General features: G+C 33.5%; 1 protein-coding gene across 1 annotated transcript; it reads right to left on the bottom strand.

The window, feature by feature from the left end:
• Nucleotides 1-1,709: 1,709 nt before the first annotated feature.
• Nucleotides 1,710-10,468, bottom strand: LOC148606532 (uncharacterized). Its single transcript, XM_088545110.1, has 5 exons — nt 10,319-10,468; nt 6,057-6,174; nt 5,156-5,235; nt 4,347-4,491; nt 1,710-2,541 (listed from the first exon to the last, which is right to left on the bottom strand). Exons 1-5 carry the CDS (start codon nt 10,340-10,342, stop codon nt 2,144-2,146), a joined length of 765 nt encoding a protein of 254 aa, XP_088401236.1. The 5' UTR covers nt 10,343-10,468; the 3' UTR covers nt 1,710-2,143.
• Between the last annotated feature and the right edge of the window lie 12,651 nt (nt 10,469-23,119).

Here is a 23,119-nt window from a genome sequence, read left to right as displayed (position 1 = left end):
AACTTTAAGTATCATTCTTGATAAATATCAGGGAGGAGGTGAGTCGTGCACGCCAAATACTTGATAAACTCAAATTTTATTTCTAATTCAGCAAACAGTTACAAGTCTAAGTTGAATGAAATTGGCACTTCACAAGAGTTATTGTAATTTTATTGATGTTAGTGGGAGATGAATGTATGGTTTTCTAAAAAAATACAGACTTGAATATAGAAAAAACTACATTGTCATGTACAAGTATAACATATGTAGCCCAAGTTTTGTTATGTGGGTTTTTCTATGCCAAGAAACGCCTCCCTAACTGGCAAATCTCGATTTTATATGGATTGGTACTTAAAACCATGTACCACTATTCTAATTTATAATTCATCTACTTCTTTTTATGTGTACCGCCATTTATAGATACATGTAGTTTATTTCGCCATACATTTACATGTAGATATACTGATGTTTCACAAAATCATCCCATAAAATATAATTATGTATGAAAATTGTTAAAACCTATTGTAATACGAAATATCTAACCTTTTCGGTCCCTACTTTCTTCTATCCTGGAACCTACTCATAAATGTTCATTTTTGGATGTTGGGAATTGTTTATACCAAGTGAATTTGTAATTGACTGTCTTTTCAATTAAACAATGCATCTTTAATAATCACTGCATTTGTTTCCTATGGAACGTTGTGCTTTAAGAAAATGTAATCAAGGGAATCAAGGTTCTACCGGAAATCAAAAGAATGTAGTCCAGGTACAAAGACCAGACATGGAAAACCGGTAATCACAAGAAAGAACATAAAGTAACTAAAATAATACATACAAAGTAACAAAAGTAAAAGACCGACTCAAAAAAAAAAAAAACAAAAAAAAAAAACTGGGAGCATCGACCAGGTGAACCGGTAGGTACATGTAAGAGATAATTTTTGACGTCACAATGGTTCCACAAATATACGTCCTTTGACAAATAACACTGCTGATTAAAATGTCAATTTTGCTGTTTTCTGACAATTTAAATCCTTAAAACTATATCCACACCAAAGGAACAACTTCATAGTTTTACATACACGTAGGACAAACTATGCAATAATAAATGTATTCACTAAATATAACGTGGGCATTATTTTTGGCAGGAACTATAGACAGAAAATGACCAAAGTGTACAAATTTAACTGAATTTCTTGGTAAATTTAAAGCAATTATTTTGTCTTCATAATGCAATCATGTTCAGAGTAGTCAGAGACAAAGGTTGATTCTGGCGAAAATCAAAAGTATGTATACCAGGGACAAAGGTTGATTCTAGCGGAAATCAAAAGTATGTATACCAGGGACAAAGACCAGACATGGAAAACAAACACATACAAAGTAACAAAAGTAAATGAGCAACTCAGTCTCCACTAAAAACTTGGAGCATGGGCCAGGTGTATCGGTAGGGTTAGCGTCCTCTGTTTTTCTAGAAACACAAAACGACATGCTTAAGAAATCCCTATTTTGCTCAGTTGATATGGATTGTCGTCTCCAAATTCGTAATAATACGATTGATTGATTCAATACGAGGGTTATATTCTGCTGTATCACACGTCTCACAGGATAATACTTTTTTGTACATCATCCTCTGGTGAGAAGCTAAACTGGTTGCGGTAAAAATAAGGTACCAGTTCTTACGTTTGAAGGAATCAATATGCACGTCTATACCAATATCAGATATAACATCGATAAATAGAATTATATTTTATTACTTATGATGCCAAATCTACTCTGAATCTGTACCCAAACATTTGTATTGTCAAATTAAAAAGTGACTGAAGTTTGAACTGGAAAATTTAAAACAGAAAAAAAATTATATTTGTAGGCATTACAATGAATAAAGGTCGCAAAAAGAAATGCGATCCACAGTTGATGTTTATAGTTTCAAATGAATGCAAACTTGTAAGGAAATAAAACAATTTTAAAGAAGAACATAATAGAAAAAGACAGGCATACAAACTGATTGTAAGGGCTTATTTTGAAAAAGAATGACAATGGAACATTCAGTATGATAGAATTAATAATATATGTAGCTTAGGGGGAGACTGAGAGTTTGCTACCCCTTGAAAATACATTGTCACCCTTGGCTACCCCCCTAATTTTATTTGAAGATGTGAGTGAATAGTCAAAACGACTGGAAGAATCCTTTTGATGATTCTAGAATATCTTTGAAAGTTTCATCACATTTTGTTTTCATTGTTTTCAAATTTATCCTCATTTTCCTCAATACTTTAACATTTTCAATGAGATTACGTATTGCCTTCGTTCCTTCGGACGCCGTCAGGGATGCTTTAGTCACTTGTAATCGCAATTTATTTTCATCAGAAACTATAGAGTCTATAGAGTCTTGAAAGCCTTGAGTTCGGTCAAGAACTTTTTCCATGTGTTTGTTTATGGAGTTGAACATGTTTAATGAGTCAATGACCTCTTGCGGATCTCTTAATGCGTTCGACAAAACTATTTGTTCTGAAAATTCAACTTGTACACAATGTTTTCTTCGCTTTACTTCTAATTTTGTATCTCCTGCAATGGTAAAAGATATAGTTTTATTCCATGTGTCAGCTATGTTTTTTCAGGGAATTTTAGAGAAATAAATGTAGAATACAAAACGTCATGTACAGTATTACAAATCAGAATAAAGTGTCATAGTATATATGTCTTGTTTCTCTCAGTGTAAATATTAATGTATTGCTTTTAGAAAAAAGTGAAATAAACTACGGAATCCCTATAGGGAATTTTTTAACTTACATATATAGAAATACTACTGTCTTTTTTCTCGATATACTTATATCGTTATCTCGATAAACTTATATCTTTATTTCGATATAACCATTTTGATATGATAACGATATTAGTAAACAGTTATAAATAATATAATTATTTTTTTCCGACCCAGTCGGTATAGTTTCGCTTTACTTTAAGGACGCTCTTCTATGGAACGCAAGTCACCTGATCGCAATTCATGTTTCCCGATTGACCAAATACAGATAACTAAGTGGCTTTCGAAAAAAAACTGTATCGAACGATTGAAATTGCGTGACATGTGTTATTTTCTAGAATAAAATGTTGAAACATATGAGTAAAAAAAAAAAAAAAAAATTTACTGCGTCCGCTATCTTTTTTTTTAAAGATAGTTCTTATCGTAAATCCCTTCGGAGCTTCCGTAGAAAACATGATTGATTGATTGATTGATTGTTGGGGTTTAACGTCCGAGCAGCAATATTTCAGCTATAATCAGGCAATGAACATGAAATGGATGACAAAATGAACATGAAATGATGATAATGATGAAATGGAAAAAGGGATGGGACACAAGGATAACAGGGTGGACAAGTTCCCATTGTCACTAGAAATAGGGAGAGGTGGGTAGGGTCGGGCAATTAAGCCTCCTGTGGCTGAGCGCAAACGTTTCTACTCCTATCGAATGCCACAGCAGGGTTATTTAATGTGCGAGGAATGTGGCATCTTTCCCAACACGGTCACCACTATGGTTTGCGGTCAGGTTTTCCGTATTATAGCCTGACAACCATGTAACATGCAGGGTTACCCCTATCCACCACCTGGGACACACAACCAGTTGCTCTGTCGGCAGAGCGCCGTAGCCCCCGGCTAGGTTTCTGAGCACTATTTAGTCGCCTTTTATGACAACTTAGAGCTGCTGCGGGCCTATTCATTTGACACCTGGACTCGCACGGTACCCGCAGAAAATAAAACCCATTCTTAAACATAATGAAACAGAGTACACAGTGGAATTATTTTGACTACCGAACAAATTACCCAACAATATATAACGCACTGTTTTCAAGTGAACAATACTGTGTAGTCATGCATCGATACATGTACTACTTGAAGGCGTTCCCCCACTTTTGTCCGGTGATGTCATATCAGTTATCTGTGCACGAAGCATATTTATTGATTCTATAGGTTTTCATAATTTTTTCACTGATATTTTGGGTTGGAGCATATCGTTTATGTGGATATAAGGGACTATTCAATCCACCACAATACACTTAATTGGGACATTTCACTTCAAATAGCGGGGTACGAAGTGTGATTAATTTTTTCTCCAAACCCCTAGGTAATGCCTAAATAACCCCTTGAACACTAAAATAATCTTTGTTACTGATATTATTGCGCATCATCCAAGTAACGGTTGGAATTAATGTCTCTCCAGAACTATTTTATCTTCTGAGCCAGGTCAAAGTTGATTATGAATAAATGGTCATACAATATCTTAATTCCCCACTGCTTAAACTCGAGGTTTTATAAAGTAAAAAATACTAAACAGATATAGATAATCGAGTTTGCTAATAGGAAAAGATACATACCACATTTACCAACTAATATTTGGACACATTTCGGTAATTCTGGAATTCCACATGTTTCAGCTTCATATACTGATTTGAAACTATGCATATCTATCAACATGACGTTGTATTCATGTAAGAGATCTTCATACAGTCGCTCGTGGTCCTTAAATGTAAATAAATACAATTTTTCTGCACGAACAATATTTATGCTGTACTTTTTTTTTAAATTTATGTGTAACTAGTGACGCGGTTTTGTCTCATTTTTCTGAACTTGAATATTCTGTGCATTCGAAAAGTTTGTGAAGTTTCAATTGTTGAATTGCTAAAAATGTCACTGTATAAAAATACATCAGTTTATCTTTATTGCTGATATAAAAACCGCATTTAAAATAACAATTCACAATGCAATATTTCAATAAGGTATTTGCATGACGAAACTAAAATCTATGGAAAGAAGTGATCGAATTGAGACCTTCTTTAAGTTGGAAAACTTTTACACTTTTTGGGCAAGTATGAGAAAGCGGTAGCTTGGAATTACCCTTTTCATGAATTTCTGGGTCCACTGAATCAGGAAATTTCAAATTATACAAGATTCTAAAAAAAATCATTGGATTTATCCTATTATAAAGGCTTAACTGTATGGCCTGAAGAAACAAACTTTAATAAAAGCAAACTATGCTTACCCTGTCGGGGCTCCTGGTCCATGATCCCATTTTTAAAAGGAGACCGAGTTACTCATTTATTCTTGTTTCTATGTATGTACTTTGCTAACTAAAATTGTGTGTGTTTATTTTCTATTTCTTTTTACCCCTTTACACTGTACAAACCTGAAATGTCTTCTGTATTTCATCAATGGCTATTGGCTTCATCTTAGAGACCTGTAGATCATTATGCTCTGACTGCCTCTCTGAATTTCAGACAAATTTTAGAATATTGAGATTGTTTGTTATATTTACGTGTAAAATACTGATATTTCAAAAAAAAAATCTTCGTATCATTGAACTTGTTATGGATTTAAGCCGTGGTGGAAATCTTTACTGCTTTCAAGACAAGGTTAATATACTACTTTTCAGGTGAAGCAGAGCAAAGTCTTAATGAAAAACTGAAGCATACATATAAGGCAGGAAGACCTACTTGTGCTGTAGTAGTTAGATTTGAATAGCCATTTAATAGGCTCGTTTGTGCTACTAAACATTAAAATATACTCGATGAGAAATATATACTTCAGCGAGAAACAATTATTTTGTTCTACCAAAGCCCTGCCTCGCAGAAGTGTATATTTAGCATGCTCATCAATTTAATATAAATGGTCTATCGATTTGGCTAAAGGTTTGTCACTGGCTTGTTACCGAGCGGTTTTGGGTTCGATCCTCGACGGTGGAGTGTAATTTTGCGTTTGAAATCATGCTCTGTCGTTACATTTATATTATGCAAATAATTTTAAAAATATAGCTATGGTTTTGCATCTTTAACCGCTCGATCCTACAAAATTTTATAGAATGTCAAAGAGAACGAGGAAATGAACACAAAGGCTCAAAATGTATTCGTCTCGTGTTACATAACAACTTCCGACTGGTGTCGGTACAAAATTCATGCATACATCATATAAGTTACATGTACATGTAATGCATTTACACATAATCACCACAGCCGAGAAAAAGGCATTTATTCCCAGAGATTGTAATTCCAGATACATGCATCTTATTGAAATTTTTAATCACATTATACCCCGTGGAGGTCGGTGTAATCTGGCGGAAACAGATGGTGCTCCAGATCCATTTTCTTCCACATACTTCCGTTGAGTTCCGCGTAGTAAATTTGAAGACGATGATGGTTCTCCGCCAATCTGCAACGAAATAAGACCGTACAATTATTGTCAATTCAACACAAATAAACAGAAAACTACGTACCATATAAAGCATTCTTATCGCATTTCATTTCTTATTAGAAAGGAAAAAGTTATTCATATTGGTTTAAATACAAAATGTATTGTCATGGTTTTCATTACAGTGAGTTTAAATATCGAGCGGGCATAACCACATGATAATGCTGGGGTATTGTTACACGGTAACACCGCTCAAGATTTTTGCCATGAAATTAAAACAAACAAACAAACACTAGTTGCTTAAGGAGACTTATGCGTAAGTGATACAAAAGTGGTACCTTCATCTTTGATAATGCCCTTGCCTGCAGCTCGGGGATAATCAACGTTTCAGACAGTATCACTGTCCATATGCCACCTTTATAAAAAGCTATACTATCGTGTGATTTGAATTAGAATTGGTATAATACGTGTTTTCAAGTTGTACTTAGTCACAGTATTTCCTCAAAATACGTATGAAATCAATACATGTAGCACCCTCCCAAAATCCCGTTTTGTAGGTCAGTAAGTAAGGAACTGTGGCTGTATGCTCGCATATTTTAATTCAAATATGTCAGAAAATATTTTTGAATTTTTATCATCACTTGTAACAGGTTATTTTATCTCAATGAATTTTTAGTTCGAATGTAATGTATATTTCATATGTTTGATGTAAATCGACAATGGGTGGTTCAGAAAATGATTTTTAACTTCCCTAACAATGCAACAAAATTTTGCCAAAACTAAAGAGTTATCTCCTATTTTTTAATGACTTTCAATGCTTTCTATGTAATTTCTTTCTCTTTAATCGTTTAAGTTGACAAAAAGCAACTTTCAACTGTGAGAAATGATGCATTTGTGATGTGAGATGAGCGAAAAAAAAAGAATTTAAAAACAAGATTTCTCGTGCGCCACTCACAGTCTTTTTTTCTGGACACCTTTTTAAAACTATACGAAACTTTCCAAACAATACATAAAATTTGCCTATTTGTGTAGAGTAATTTCCTGGGAAGTAGACGTTTATTCATAGGGGTCAAGAAATATGAACTAGATTATCATTTAAATCTATTTCCTGAAATTTTAGGATTGATCCCTACGCCAATATTAAATTGTTTTAAGTAGGATTTGTCTTTTATTCAATTGAAAACGAACGAATCAGATATGCTTTTGGTTTCTCTCAAAACATAGATTTTATACTCATTAATAGAGTAACGACCTTGATGCATTTTGTATCTACCCATTCTCAACCCCTATCAATATGATTAGAATAGAGGAATCTGTCTAGACCAATTCCAACAAAATCCGAATAACTGTCTAAACCAGAAACTTTTATTAGTCCTTTATGTCAGTTTATTTGTATAGGGTATGTTAGTCTCGTTCTAGTTTCATTTTCTTTACCAGAATATACGACGCAGAACGTATTGAAAACCGAAGACCGATCTACATTTTATTGTTTACTTCCGGGTACTCGAAACGCTGTATAGCAATGTAAAATCTTCTATTTTATGTTTTCTTAATACCTTTATCATGTAAAGATAGATATTTGTCATTTATTATGTATTTTTACACAAAAAGATGTTTTGCCCTCAACACTGAACTTAACGCTCTTTAAATGACAAACCTCCATGCTTTTGAATGGAAGACAAGGACCCATTCCCGTCAAATCACATGACGAGACTTACATACCCTATCATGAGCATTGGTAATTGGAACATTCAAATCTAAACCAATGGGGGTTCCGTTAAGATAGATTTTACTGTATTTTGTAACAAATTATTTGAATGAAAATATCTAGAGGTCGCATTCCAATATTTTTAACATGTTCTTTTAATTCAAGTCGTTTTCGGTATTGATGTCCTCAAACCAATGTACCAATTACAATAGAACCTGTCTTAACCAAACTCTAAAAAACCGAATTACTGTCTAATCCAGGTAATTTTATAGTCCTTTTATTTCATTTTATTTATATTTTGGACATCGATAAATCGAACATCTGTGTAAATCGAACAAATCTTAAGGAGGTAGACATAAAGTAAGGGACACAATTCTTACATATCATTGGAACGTTTGTATTCATCATTTTACATCAATCTCATCTAAGCATCAAAGTAACTTGGATTGCTTTCTGTTTTTAATGAAAGCATGATAGGCTTTGGTGAAATTGAATATGATACAAACATATCACTAATTTCAAGAGTTATGTTCCTTACCCTAGGTCTACCTCCTTAAAATGCAAAAGGAATTCGGTGTACACAGGTTTCACTGTATAAGTTTTCAAATATACATTTAGTTGCTGTATTCAATCAATGTATGCATTAGGTATCCATGTTTACATGTTACAATACCCGTCCTACTTTCCTCGAGTTCTAGGTTCAATACACAGGCGTTTGTTTCGTATAAAAAATAAATATAGTAAGTACTATATTTATTTTTATACGAAACAAGCGCTTCTGGTTCAATATCTGAAAACTAGTAAATAGGAAACGGAAACTTACTCCTACCAAGAAATACAGAAAATTGTTAGAATGTTTAAATGTTTTTTTGGTTACTATACTACGCATGGACTGACAGACGAACAACAGTTTAGTATAAGAAGGGAGTTTCCCACAACAGGCTTTATAAATACATTCATCTGAAAAGTTTTAAAAAAAGGCACAATGGTCGTGACTTGATACAGTCCAAAATTTTAATATTATTTAAACACATAGTGTAAATTCTGTTACAGTATTAAGCCTTTGTTCTCAACAATACATGTACTAGAATATACTTCGTTATGTTGTGTAGCTAATGGAACGTAAACTTGGAACTCTACCCGGAAATTGTAAGTTCCTTTTAGATTAATTGACAAATAGTTAAAAAAACTATTGCATATATTTTATTCAATTAAAAACGAATGATATGCTTTTAATGTTTTTAACACATAAATCTATTATCCTAATTAATAGAGCGAGCAACGACCTTGATATTTAGAATTACATGCATAAGCTTCTGTATACGATCTACAGATGCGTAGGCATTCCATGTATAAAGGCATTCCATGTATAACTGTTACGCTCGTCCATCTTTTCCTGTGTTTCATGTTCAATATCTGGGGAATAAACTGTAGAAAAGAAAGAATTTATCTTCCTAAATCTTCTTAGACAGACAGACAGACGGACAACAGTTTTACTATAAGAAGGGAGTCCTCAACAATAGCCTTTATATAGACAGTCATCTCCAAAGTTAAAAGAAAAAAAACAATGGTCGTGACTTGAAATAATCCTAAGTGCTTTATATGGACAGTCATCTCAAAAGTTAAAAGAAAAAACAAGTGACTTGAAATAGCCCAAAGTGCTTTTGATAGTGTAAATTCTGCTTTTAGCACATGCTCTTAACAATGCATATACTAACATGCACCTCTTGATAATTCCATGAATATTAATAAAATACATGTATGCACATGTATATTGTGTAGCTTAAAAATTACAACGTAAACCTGACATTTGTACCCGGAAATTGTAAAAGCGTAACATATTTTTTTAATAGATTGACAAATTGTCAAAAAAATCATTTTTATATAGTTTAAGATTCAATAAAACAACCTTTGGGGGCAATCTCTTTCGGATTACTAACTTTCATGTGTGTGTAATGGGGAGGGGGTTGGATAAAGTCATAATACTGAGTTTTTAATTTGATTTTATAGTACCTATAAAATTCTCTTATATGTTGTTACATTTTGACGCTGATGACCCTTCTTTTATTAGTATACAATATATAGATATACAATCTATGTTATCTACATTTACCACTAAATATTTATTATTGACATTATGAATAAGTCATCACTACTTTTTTTTAAAAAATAACTTTCGGAATATTGGCATTACATGTACTCACACATGACAGTATACATGCACTTTAAAAGTACCAAGAAAGTCACGCTAATGTTTTAAGATAACAAAAGGATGCCACTAAGTTAAATATATATTCCTTTTAAAATATCATTAATTGAAATTAAATTGTGAGTGGCGAATTCTGAAATGTTCATTTAAACAAATAGTAAACAATCGTGTAAAACCATAGGTAAACAGTGATGTTTTAGTTGTGCATGACATGTATTTAATGTCACCTATATAGACAGTTAGCTTACCTCGGTGGAAAAGCAACACCCCATTTCACTTTCTCATATATACATACATATACACGGACCATCTGCCATTTTGTTATCATGTGATGTTTACCTGTAAATATTTTATTAAACGTCAAAATCGGTATGACCTTAACTATTGTCGATAAATGTGTATTTAATACCTTGTGAATTTAAAGATTTAAGTTTGGTCATGTGTATATGTATGAAAACGTCAATCAAACATACTAGATGAAAATTGTCAAGAGATGAATCGGAAATTACAGCTTAAAAAGACAAGTATATACATGTAGGAAGTGAATTTGTTTTAAAATGAATGGAAAATGTTCGCGCCAATTACTTGGAGACGAAATAGCCAGTATTATTCCGACTACATACAAGTACTACAATATACATGTTGAAATGTACATGTACGTGTTGAAAATAACACAAATACAAATTTACATGTATTTAACGATTGTTTTCCCCACGCTATGCGATGTAACATATTTTGAGACAGTTGAAGCTTCATAAACCAAGAGTCAGTTAATAAGGTTTTTATTTTTACAAATTTGGTGTAAATCTGTTAAAAACAGCAGTATCACATGATTTCATGATAAGTTAAATGCTGTAAACAGTTTATGTGTTTTGTTTTTATTTTTCCATTTGTTTTTACCTTTTACTTTTTGCATGTACAAACACAACGGTGTTAATCCATTCAAACGCAACAGGGTTTGGTATGACATTAGTACTACAAATATCAGTTCTTAGAAAGTTTTGCATGATGTTGAGCGATTGTATTCGTTTGAACACCTTCAGTAATGTGTTATGTATGTGAATTATTTCTCTTCTCCAGATGGTAAAATTAAAATTGCAACCAAGTGAAAATCTTTATTTTACCGAAGAGAGTGGAGAAAAAATCGAATTAAAAATCAGATGAAGGAATATCTGATTCTCGCAACCTTAGACAATGAATAATGGCGAGAGTGAAAGCTCTCGGAGAAATTAAATCACCCGGGGGTTAAAAGGTCAAATGCATTTTAATCACTGGTTAAGAACAGGAGAACACTTGGTTTACTTTTTAATTTACAAGTGCATGAAACAGTGCATCAGTACTTTGATTTTTTTTAATTCGACTGCAAAAAAACCCCTACATTTTCCATTTGTACACTAACTGCACTAAAAAGTATAACTGTTACAGTATAATAATCTTCTAACGAACCCCAATAATAAGTACAAGTCACAATTATCAAGATAGCAGTCATACAACGCCACTTCTACGTTTTCCATTAGGATAAAGAACACGTTGTGGCTAATTTTACATTACTAGGGTATTATATCATTTTCATACTTTTTTTGCATAGTCAGCAGAACATTAACTATGTCAAAAGTATATTTTGTTGACATCGAAATGTCCTTTTTTTAGAAAGGGGACGGTCGATTTTTAAGGATGGCTTTACTCTAATCAACGAGTATGGTAGAAAAATCAGTGACCTTTAGCGGATACAATAAATTGAGAATATTAGCTGAGTTTGCCTAATAAGTAGCACTTCCATACTTATCGTGTGGTATTAGATCGGACTACGATAAATAACACCCCGTCACACTGTCAATAAAGAAAAATGATCGTGAACGGATCGACAATAGTTCTGCAGCTTTTGATAGTAACTTTTTCGACTATTTCAGCAAAACTGCTAATTATTTTTACCTTCATATTGCCATTTACAAAAGATATTAGTAATGACTCAATTATTTCAATAGATTTTCTTTTTTTTTTAAGAAAAAGGCAACATTAAGCCCTATTATCGGTCGGCTCACGAACATTCTTTTTTTTCGCTTTACTGTATTATACATTGTTAATTGCGCCTAAGTTAAACTTTGTGTATGTCACTCTTACCAAATTGCGCACACTCATGTTTTTTGTTTGTTTGTTTTATTTTTGTTTTGTTTTTGTTTTTGTTTTTTTTTTTGGTTGTTTTTGTTTTTTTTTGGGTGGGGGGTGGTATTTGTTTTTATTGTTTGTTTTTTGTTTATTTATCGCTTGTTTTCAATATTTCCATTTTTCTCACTAGTATTGAAAACAAGAACAATGAATCGCGGAACTCATTTGTCGTTACAAGATTGTTAATGTTATTGTAACTTGGCTTCAAAAACAGAGTTCAGATCAATCATTTAGTACCTCTCCGTCTAAGAATCAGGAAAATCTATATAAAGTGTGGTACATGAAGGAAAAAAAACGCAGATATTTTATTGCATTAACCAATTAATTATACCTGATAACCACCAGAAATTACCATCAAAGTGTTTGTATAATTTGCCTTTTTAAGATATTGATAGATCAAATTTAGTTGAAATGCACTATGGAAAATGGCGGGAAAATTTTCCCGCACTCTTTCCCTATATAAGCAGTAAAAAATATTTACGTCACAGATGCTCCAGGATAAACTTAAATAGCTGTTTGGTTGTTTTATAAATGTATTGATTAATTTTAGGCAATAATAACTAAATTGAGGAAAATGATGTGGCACCTATTGCCTGATTCTTACACAGAATGGAACTTAAAATCAAATAGACACAGTTGATTCTTTGGTGTTTATATATTTGATTTTATGGCCAGTAACGACAGACAATGTTATAATGGCGTTCGTTGTTGGAAAACGAATACCAAAAACGTAATCTTGTCATATGGGAGTTTAAGTCTCATTGATACACATGTAAATCAATTATATTTGAATGTTTTATCAGTAAAACGACATGTGAATAAAACTACTTCTATGTAAACACAGTCCATGCTATGAACATTTGTAGCAAATATCAAAATTTGCATCAAATATAAAAATACCAATAATATCAATTTGCAAATTTCGATATGCTGTACACGTGTTTCGAGTAGTAACCTCTTATCAGCAGCATTAGAATCAAAACGTCAAAAATTAAACTATAATCATTATCTGAACTTATGCAGATCGATTAACTGACTAATATTTAATTAATTACTGGAAACTTACAAATATATGATTATTTGTTCCTACTTATGTTCCTATATAGTTCTGTACAGAACAAAATTTTCAGCTCACTAAGAAGACTTTCTGCATTGTAAGTTTTCTGTATAGCCTAATTCTGAGTTTTTTTTATCTTCATTCATTTACTTCCCTTCCGATATATTAGGTACAAAATAGTAAAACATCAGCATCAACACGTGTAAAAGGCTTCATATTTTCACACTAATCAAAACTGTATCCTTATTTCGATTTTAAAGTGTACGTTTGTAAGAATCGGACAAAATGGACAAAAATTAATAACCATGCATGTCAAAACCCACTGATCTGAGAATACAGTTTCACTTGATGATTTTTTTTTTTCTATTTGAAATGACCATTATTTGATCTCTGCATCACTGGATTTTTTCAGAAAATTTTCAATAGAATGTAAGTAAAATGAGGTTTTTGACAGAGTTATCTGCCCTTGAAATATTCATTTTTCTGTACATTTCGATAAAATTATAACTCAATTTATCAATATGGTATGGGAAATCATGCTTTTTTTCTAGATTCCAAGGGTGCAAATAGTCAAGTTATACCTCCAAAATGTGGATTTTTTTCATACTCTGTTTCACCCACTGCCTGATTCTCATATAGACTGACACTTAATAACAGTAACAACGAAATCAATCTGATTTTCCTTCGCGACATCTTAAATCACTATAAAGGCTAACCTTTAGTTAACAATCACAGAATTAGCTACAAAAAGAAACAGTTTGATTACAGTTAACCACTTGTGTCTTCACGTTGCTGAAATGTCACATTTTATGTCACGTGTTTTCATTATTTTCCGCCTCGGAAAAGGATTATCAGAATCGACATTTTTGGCATATAAATGCTGATTATCAAGATTAAATCTAACTCTCGGAAGAAATGCATTAAGTTGTTAATCAAACTTTTCGAAGAATATTAGTAAGATCAAGGGCATGCAGGATCAATGCATACCACCAAAAATTGAAACATATTCAAAAATCTAAGCGACGGTGGCAACAAAGAGAGAACAAAAATGCTGCCAACTGTAAAAACTGGGAGTATAGACAAAGTGCTCCGGTAGAGTAATCACTTTCTACAAACATCAACAAAGTAGATCATGACATTACCATGGAACAGGATCAGAAAACGTAAGTCTAAAAATACATGCTTATCTTCATGGTGGTTGTGGAAATACCATGTCGGTTGAAATATCTGCAATATTATAGAGGCTAGGACAATGGGGCAATTCAAATACGTTAAAATCCGAGTACATGGAACAGGAAACATAGGCGATCTACATATGTAATCTAGCTAACCGAATTATATAGATTAATATATAAACTGAAGATATTAAGGAAAACAAGACAAAACACAAAAAAACTAAACTAGTAACATGAATCCCGCTAAAAAAAATGAAGTGACATCAGGTGCTCCGACAGGGTAAGAATATTTTCGTAAGCATGATTTGATTAAAAAGTTCAAGTTTGTCTTACTCTGTTTATAAAGTTTCTATTGTATCACGTCTTTTTAGTATCTGTATACAATATTAGTATATTACAGAAAAATATAGACAGTATTTGTATGAGGCTCAGAAAGGGGAAGTAACAGCGATGCTGTATATTTTTCTGTAATACACTAATATTGTTTTTATCCTGCAATAAGTCAATTTTGATGGTTTTGTGCTGTTAAAGTAATTAATTAAAAAGTAGAACCTGTCGTGGGCCCCCAAGCATTTGCCGTTCATTGAATACCCGCGACAAAAAGTAGTTCTGAGAGATGGACATTATTTGACGAAATATTGTAAATTATTGTAAACTTTTACTTTTAAACGAGTCATAAACATAACATATATATTCAAAATTAAACTACAATTTCCGTCATTTAACAAGTTTTTCTGGTGTGAAATAAATTCTTCCGTGACCTACTTTCACTTTTGACACGGCTAGATATGTTTGTTTGGGAGAAGGATGGCACAATGTCTTCGGAACGCTGTGACTGACAGATTGACGCTTATTTCTGGTCTAAGTAGGTCTGATTCATCCATGTTTATTTTTTTACAATTTAGCGGACGAATTTTGTTACAACAATTGAAAAGTCAAAATGCTACAAATCTCCAAGAATTGACAGAAAATAAACAAATAACAACAACATTTTAATATTCAATCATTTATTTAGTTCATTTTCATAAACAAATGTGTCTAAAATCTTTTTTTAAGACAACTAAAAACAAAGACCATGCTTGTTGACATGATTACCATGTTTACAAAAAAGAGATCAAAGGTAAAAAAAAAGTAGTCCGGCTTGTGACGTCATGATGGTGGACGGAGCTTAATTGCTTTATTCGCTACTATACAAAAAAAATTATTTTACACCAGTTATTTGCCCTTTAATGAATTCATTGCAGGATAAAATGCATTTCTAACACAAAATAGGTCTTACAGCATTGTTTGTCCGTAGAATCTTTCCACGACTGACAAAATTGACACTAACAAATTTCTTTATAGCTTGATTCGTTCTTTAAGAATTAAAATGTTTGAAAAATAATCAAGGGAACCAATTTCTAGCGAAAATCAAAAGAATGTAATCCAGGGACAAAGACCAGACATGGAAAACAGACAACAGAAAAAAGATAAAACAACCAAAATAATACATACAAAGTAACAAAATTAAATGACCAACACGGACTCCACTAAATTCTGTGAGCGTGGACCAGGTGCACTGACCCGCCGATATTGAAATTAGTTAATAGGCAAATTTTTAAATCAAGGTCATAGTATTATGTAGTTCGTGTCCTAGATAAGGTCATATACACTGATTCTATACTATATATGCGGTTATTCATCTTCGTTAGCAAAATGATTAATACGACTTGACGATATGTCAATAGATTTTGTCTCTTGTGTTTGAGAAAGCACACATAAAAAATAGAAACCTTTCAACTGACAATTAGACCGATCCCGTTCTCCTAAAACTTATTTCACCAGATTGTTGCCTACTTCCTTATTTGTAAAGGATGCAGCATCACTGAGTACAACTGTACTTCTGTCGCCTTGCATATATTTTACTTCTCTATCATTTATTTTTACTTAGATAACAGGGCGGAAGTGATATAAAGAATACCGATTTAAAATTTGCGGTAGTTGTTTTCTCAGTTTAGCATCTAATATGGATGTTTGGGTATATCTGCAAAACAGTATTTCACTGTGAAACGCTGTTTTAATATTGCAATAGTCAATCAAACTTTTAACTTTATACCTAGTGCATGAACGAGGACTATTAAGAACATAGAACAGTATCTGGAGATAAAGACTAGACCATAAAAACATACAAATCATAAAAAAAACCCATAAATAACTCAAATTCAAAGAAAGTACACATAATCTTAGCCCGGCTCCATCTTGAACTATGGGAGTATGATATTTGAATATATAATTTTTTCAAAAAGATTAAATACTTCGGTATGAGTTTTTTGTATTATGAAAAAGAAACAATTGTTCAAACAATGAGTGTTCATCTGACCATTTGTTTATTGACGAATTTTGGAGAGAAAAAATGTTACATTTTCATGGTTGAAAGTTGTGGTCTCTACAAACAACGACGAAATTACCCATTCGATGAACTGTAGTGTACACGAACAAAGGGTTGTTTCAATTTATATGTTTTGATTTTTATCTTGAAAAGAGGCGTAAAATAAAAAAAAATATGTTAATACATAAAATTGACTGTTACTATAAATACAAACAATGTTTGACAAGAAAGATTAGCATTTTTGAGAATAACAACTTGTACCTGCCAACCCCAACATAAATTTTCAGTCAACGCAAAAATGACTTCAGCATTGACTTAAACTCAAAAACACTGTCTAATTTCTATTTTAGGAAAAGGAGCAAAGGAGATTGTTTGAACCAACAGTGTTTAAATCATATATTAAAAAAGCCAATTGAGCTCATTTGTATAGACTACAAATATTTTTCGTGAAATAAAGCGAAATATACGCATAATAACGCGAAACTTTTGTGAAACAATGCGAAACTATCGCGTAATAACGTAAAATTTACGCATAATAACGAAGTCGAGGAGAAAATGATTGGTTGATTGTAGGGCCTTAACGCGCGAGCAGTACTATTTCAGCTATGTCTAGGCGATGAACATGAAATGGATGTTAAAATAAACATGAAATGGTGATGCATGAAAAAGGGTTGGGACACAAGGATAATAGGAACGACAAATTTTGATTGCCACTGGAAATAGGGAGAGGTGGGTAGGGTCGGGCAAATTTGCCTCCTGTGGCAGACCCAGAAAGTTCCTACTCGGAGAGAATACCACAGCAGGGTTTTTTTAGCGTGCGAGGAACGTGGCATCCTTTCCAACACGGGGCACCAGTATGGTCTGCGGTAAAGTTTTCCGTATTATGGCCTGATGACTCCAGAATAAAGCATGTTAGAGGTACCCCATTCAATCACCTTGTTAAACAACTCTGTGGGCAGAGCGCCCTAGCCCCAGGCCAGGGTTCTGAGCACTATTAACTCAACTCTTATAGCAAGCTTAGGGCTGTTGCTGGCCTATTCTTTTGACATCTGGACTCTCAAGGGAAAATGATTGGAGAAAAGGTATGCAATTTATTAATTTTGCTCGTATATAATATATTATTTGTGACAAAAATCAATAGTTTCTTTTTTGTTTTTGTTTTTGTTTTTGTTTTTGGTTTGTTTTGTTTGTTTAATTATTGAAAGCGTAATCAAGGGAACCAAGGTTATAGCGGTAATAAAAAGAATGTAATCCAGGGACAAAGTCCAGACATACACAACAAAGAACATAAAGTAACTAAAATCATACATACAAAGTAACAAAAGCAAATGAGCAACTTGGACTCCACTAAAAACTGGTAGCATGGACCAGATGCAGCGGTAGGGTAAGCGTCCTCTCCTTTTCTAGAAACACCCGCCGAGTTGCTCATAAAATGTCAAGTCCGGGGTAGACAAACGAGGAAAGGAAAACTATGACCCGTTGAATAAATCAGTTTTCATGGTGCAGATGGATACACCATAACGATCCACGAGTTCATGATGACGACCATAAAACTTCTGTAGTGATGATTTTAATCTTGTAGCAACATAATCCTGTTCCAGAAGCATATTTGTTAGAGTTCTAGCGCGATTCAAAAAGTCTGCGTAGTTTCGGCAAGCTCTGGCATAACGTATGAGTTGTGATATGAACACTCCATTCGCAGGTGCCGAAGGGATGTTGCCACAGATAAAAGGAAAATTGACAATTCTGAATGAAAATTCATCACGTTTGTTGTAAAGTTTGGTCAATAGCTTTCCTTTACCATCGATTTCTCAGTGTAGGTCAAGATATGAGGCTGACTTTACTGTGTCTGTAGTATCCTTTATCTCAAGTTCTTTTGGGTAGATGCGATGTATCAAATCCCCGAAATTAGGATTGTTTAAAGATAATACTTACTCTATATAGCGGAAACTGAATTCACGAATTGAAATTCTTCATCTGAATATTTGAGCGGTTTATCATCGATTATTGATGTTCATTAAGATGTTTTTTAAGATATCCACTATTTCCACTTCCGCGCAGACATTTTACACTTGTTATGAATCCACATGTAGCCATGCTGCTGCTGCCGCCAAATCTGCAGTTCATTCAAAATAAACAAAGCAACGTCACAGACATCTATTAATCTATCAATTAATCAGAATGAGTTTTTTCCCTTCCCGTCAATTGTAATGTTTTCAACGTTCTTTTCAGTGTTGACACACTTATGGTTACTTTGAGCACATATGTAAGGTTACTCAAAATTTAAACGTATGATTCTCCAAGTTATAAAATTAAAATTAATTTACACATAAAGCTGTTTCAAGATTTCACTTAAAGTACCCTCTGACATGGGAGTGTGCTTCTTCTCTCTTTACAGTCCTTTTGGTCATCTCATCACTGGTGATTTGAATGTCATTGAGAATGATCAACTACGTATGCCAGTTTTTTATGGTCCACAATTCAGAAAAACCACTGCGCTTTCATTGGAAACTTCATTTAAAAACCATAATGGATACTGTTGAAGATGATGCCAGATCATGAATAAAGAGAGAAGATGACAAAGAACCAGAAATCAAGTCCTTGTCAGATTGGATTTGTACCATCCCATCGTTGGTACGGAGTCGCATTGACAATCTCAAGAAATGTGTAAATAAAAGACCCAAAGTTCGTATTCATGGAGCGTGTGGCACTTGAATGCCTTTCCTCACTACATGAAAAATATACTATCGTCTCTTCGGACGAAGCTTCAAAGAACATTGTACTTGTTTGTAAAGCACATTACCTCAATACCTTATTAAGGAATTTGCCTTTGAAAGTAACATCCTAGGTAATGTCACATACAAACGTACTATTTTTGACAAATATGAAATCTTAAACAACCATAAGTCCTTCATGTCTTCTCTCTACATCGAAACAAAATAAAAGGACTTACCTTACATTTATTGTTATCATACTTTTAAATTTTGAGTTTTCTTACTACAATTTTGTAAGTAAGTAAGTTTGTATCATAAGTAAGTCAACACTAAAAAGGTCAAAAGAACCAAACTTCATAAGAATCCATACAATGAAATGTATATGGCAGTATCTTCATCTTACGCTACGAAGGAGATTTGTATTCATCACACATAGATATTGTCCGCAGTGACGGATGGACCAAGCAATACCACCTTCTCTAGATCTCGTTGTGGCATTAACCATAACTATGTGGATACTTAAAAAATCTATAGATTTACTTCAAAATACCCCAGCTTTTCGGAAGTTAGTCCTATCCAAACCTTTGACCTCTACTCTTTACACTATGTTACCACATGATACATTGAAATCTTGTTTCTGTTTCGAAAAAATTATCTTGTTCTTGGTCATAAATCCATTTGTTTTTTTTCCTAAAACATCGAAGAAGGACAAAGAGTGCTACACAGAAAATCAGGTTTTCGATATGCTTGATTTCCCCATTTATAACATGTTTGTCACATTTGTAGGAGCTACTTTTCAACAATAAAGTTGCCTTTCAGTGGGCACTTACTGTGCTCCTCTTCTAGCCAATGTTTTAAGATCAATACATTTAGTAATATGTATATTAATATGACACTGAATTTTTCCCGAATCTCGTAAAGAATGCGAAATCCTTAAACTTTACAAACAGATATATTGATGCAGTAATGTCCAACAACACCCTTCTTTTGGTAAATGGTTACCGTCAATATATCCACCTGAGCTCGAGATAAAGTAGACTACAGAAATAGCTTGTTCAGCATCTGTTTTTTTTTTGACCTAAATATCTGCCTAACAGACTCCTGAATCAGGGGTATAAAGAAATGTGTCTCAAAAGATCTCTTGCCATTTTTTTTTTAAATCAGTCCTTTGTTGAAAAAAAAACACAGTTTCTTCCAAACAAAAATGAGAGTAATGATTGGGTTCTTCATACTGATGGGAACACTGATTGACCAATTATGACGCAATAGCATGCAAATGCTATTTAATCAGCATTGGCATATACATGCTGCAATGATAGATGGGAGGTTTAAAAAATGCCTGTACAAAGTCAGGACCTTTGCGGTACCAGCTGCTCCGGTGGTGTAATATCTATTTTTCCACTTATTTTGGCCTTGACTTGATTATGAATCGGATTAGTGTCCGGTAATTTTGTTGTTACCTTTATTTTTCTGTTTAAATGAGAAAAAAAAATACCCGTTTTGCTTTTACTTTTAAAAGAAATATTTGCTCGTCATAAAGACAAGTTTCGTGTTATTTCGCGAAAGTAACGAGCTAGTAACGTGAGTGTTCCGTTATTATGCAAATGTTTCACGTTATTTTGCGAAAGTAGGAAGGTGTTTCCATGTTGTACATTTACACATTTTAAGGGTGCAGGGGTTAGTACCCCTCTTATTTATTGGATATTTTTTTTAATTTCATGTGTAAAATTCACAAACAAATGGTAAATAATGTCCTAGCAGCCCTTTTTTCTGAAGAACCCCGGCTGGCACCTTTCAAATTGTATGGCACCGTCTTTGGATTTACAAAACAAAAACTTGCGACTGAAATTACGGTGAAACAATGTGATTTTGGATGTTAGTATTGGAAAAAGTATTACTGGAATGTTTTGCGGAGTACTTCAACCAATTGTTAACTGGTTATTAGATTATGGAGATCATTTCTGTGCTAGCTCGACGCATACGTTACCTCTATTACAAAATTACCGGTAAGGTAAACGTCCTCTGCTTTTCTAGAAATACCCGCCGAGTTTATCATTGAGTCAAGTCCGGGATAGATTATTACACATTGATCAAATCAGTTTTCATGGTGCAGATGGATACACCATCAATTTTCCAATGGACAATGATGCGTGAAATTATTCCCGACTTTGCAAGATTCTTGTTTTTTACAGTTGTTTTCGACGTCTTGAGTGAGCGCCGAAGCTCAGACTTTGTTTAAAAGTAGTTTTCGTAGGTGCAAAGAAGGTACTTAAACAATGCAGAAAAAAAAGAATTGCTCATTTTATGTTTATGATAAAAATAATTTATTGAGCTTTGGGAACTCCCATATTCTGGCCTATGTTAGTACTGTTTCGTTTTCACTTTCAGTTCACTATTATGTTGCTCGCGTGTATGGGGAACTATTCAGTTGTACCTGTGTATATTGTTGTTTTGGGCCAACTGCAGCTTGCCCTGTGATGTGAGATTTTCCTTGTCATTTATTGAAGACCCAAGGGTGGCTTTGAGCATAATGAGCTGACATTTTCCATCCCGGTTGGGTTGTTGTTGTTTCTTTAATTCATCATATCTATTCTCATAACATTACATTTTTATATAATGTCGTACTTTGAAGTCACAGCGAATCCCATTTGAACGGCATTGTGAAAAATCCGAAAACCCGTCTTTCACACCATTCACACAAGACGTAATGATGACTTAAGTTGCATAGGCCATCACTGCAGCTTGCCCTGTGATGTGAGGTCTTCAGCACATGCGTATGGAGTTTTAATTTCGCAACTCATACGTTACGCAAGAGCTTGCCGTAACTCATCATACCTTTTCTATCGCAATAGACTTCTTACAGCTAGGCTTCTGGAACCGGGCTATGTTGCTACAAGATTGAAGCCATCAATACAGACGTTTTATGGTCGTCATCATGAAATCGTGGATCATTACGGTGTATCCATCTTCACCATGAAAACTGATTTTGTCCAATGTGTCGTAGTGTTCTTTTCCTCTTTCGTCTACCCCGCACTTGACCTTTTTATGAGCAACTCGGCGGGTGTTTCTAGAAAAGCAGAGGACGCTTACCTTAACGGTGCGCCTGGTCTATGCTCCCAGTTAATAGTGAGTCCGAGTTGCTGATTTGCATTTTGTTACTTTTTATGTATTATTTTGGTTATTTTATTTTCTTTGTTGTGTATTTTTAAAGTATTCGTTCCCCAATATATGACTTTAATTTGGGTAAACGGACCAACCACAAGAGGTTTTGTAAATCCTCAATAAAACATTTTTCTTTTTTCTTCAATGTGCCACTCTTTATACAATATCTTCTAATTTTTAGATAGAGAGGTATTAAATATAATGTAGATGTTCTGAAAGGAAGGGTATGAAGTATGAAAAATTGGATAATGCAATACAATATCATCCTTTTGTATGTGCCACCCTTTATACACATTCGCCTGATTCTTAGACAGAGAAGTATTTTATACTATGTGGTTAATTCTGAAGGGTATGAGGTATAAACACTTGGAAAATTCAATAAAATCTTTCTTTCTCTTCATGTGCCA

The sequence above is a fragment of the Perna viridis genome, chromosome 9 (genome assembly GCF_037379345.1).
Source record: "Perna viridis isolate PV_CMFRI_1.1 ecotype Kerala chromosome 9, ASM3737934v1, whole genome shotgun sequence".
Classification (NCBI taxonomy): Eukaryota; Metazoa; Mollusca; class Bivalvia; order Mytilida; family Mytilidae; genus Perna; species Perna viridis.
The sequence above is the reverse complement of the archived record's forward strand: the minus strand, read 5'-3'. Positions and strand labels throughout refer to the sequence as shown.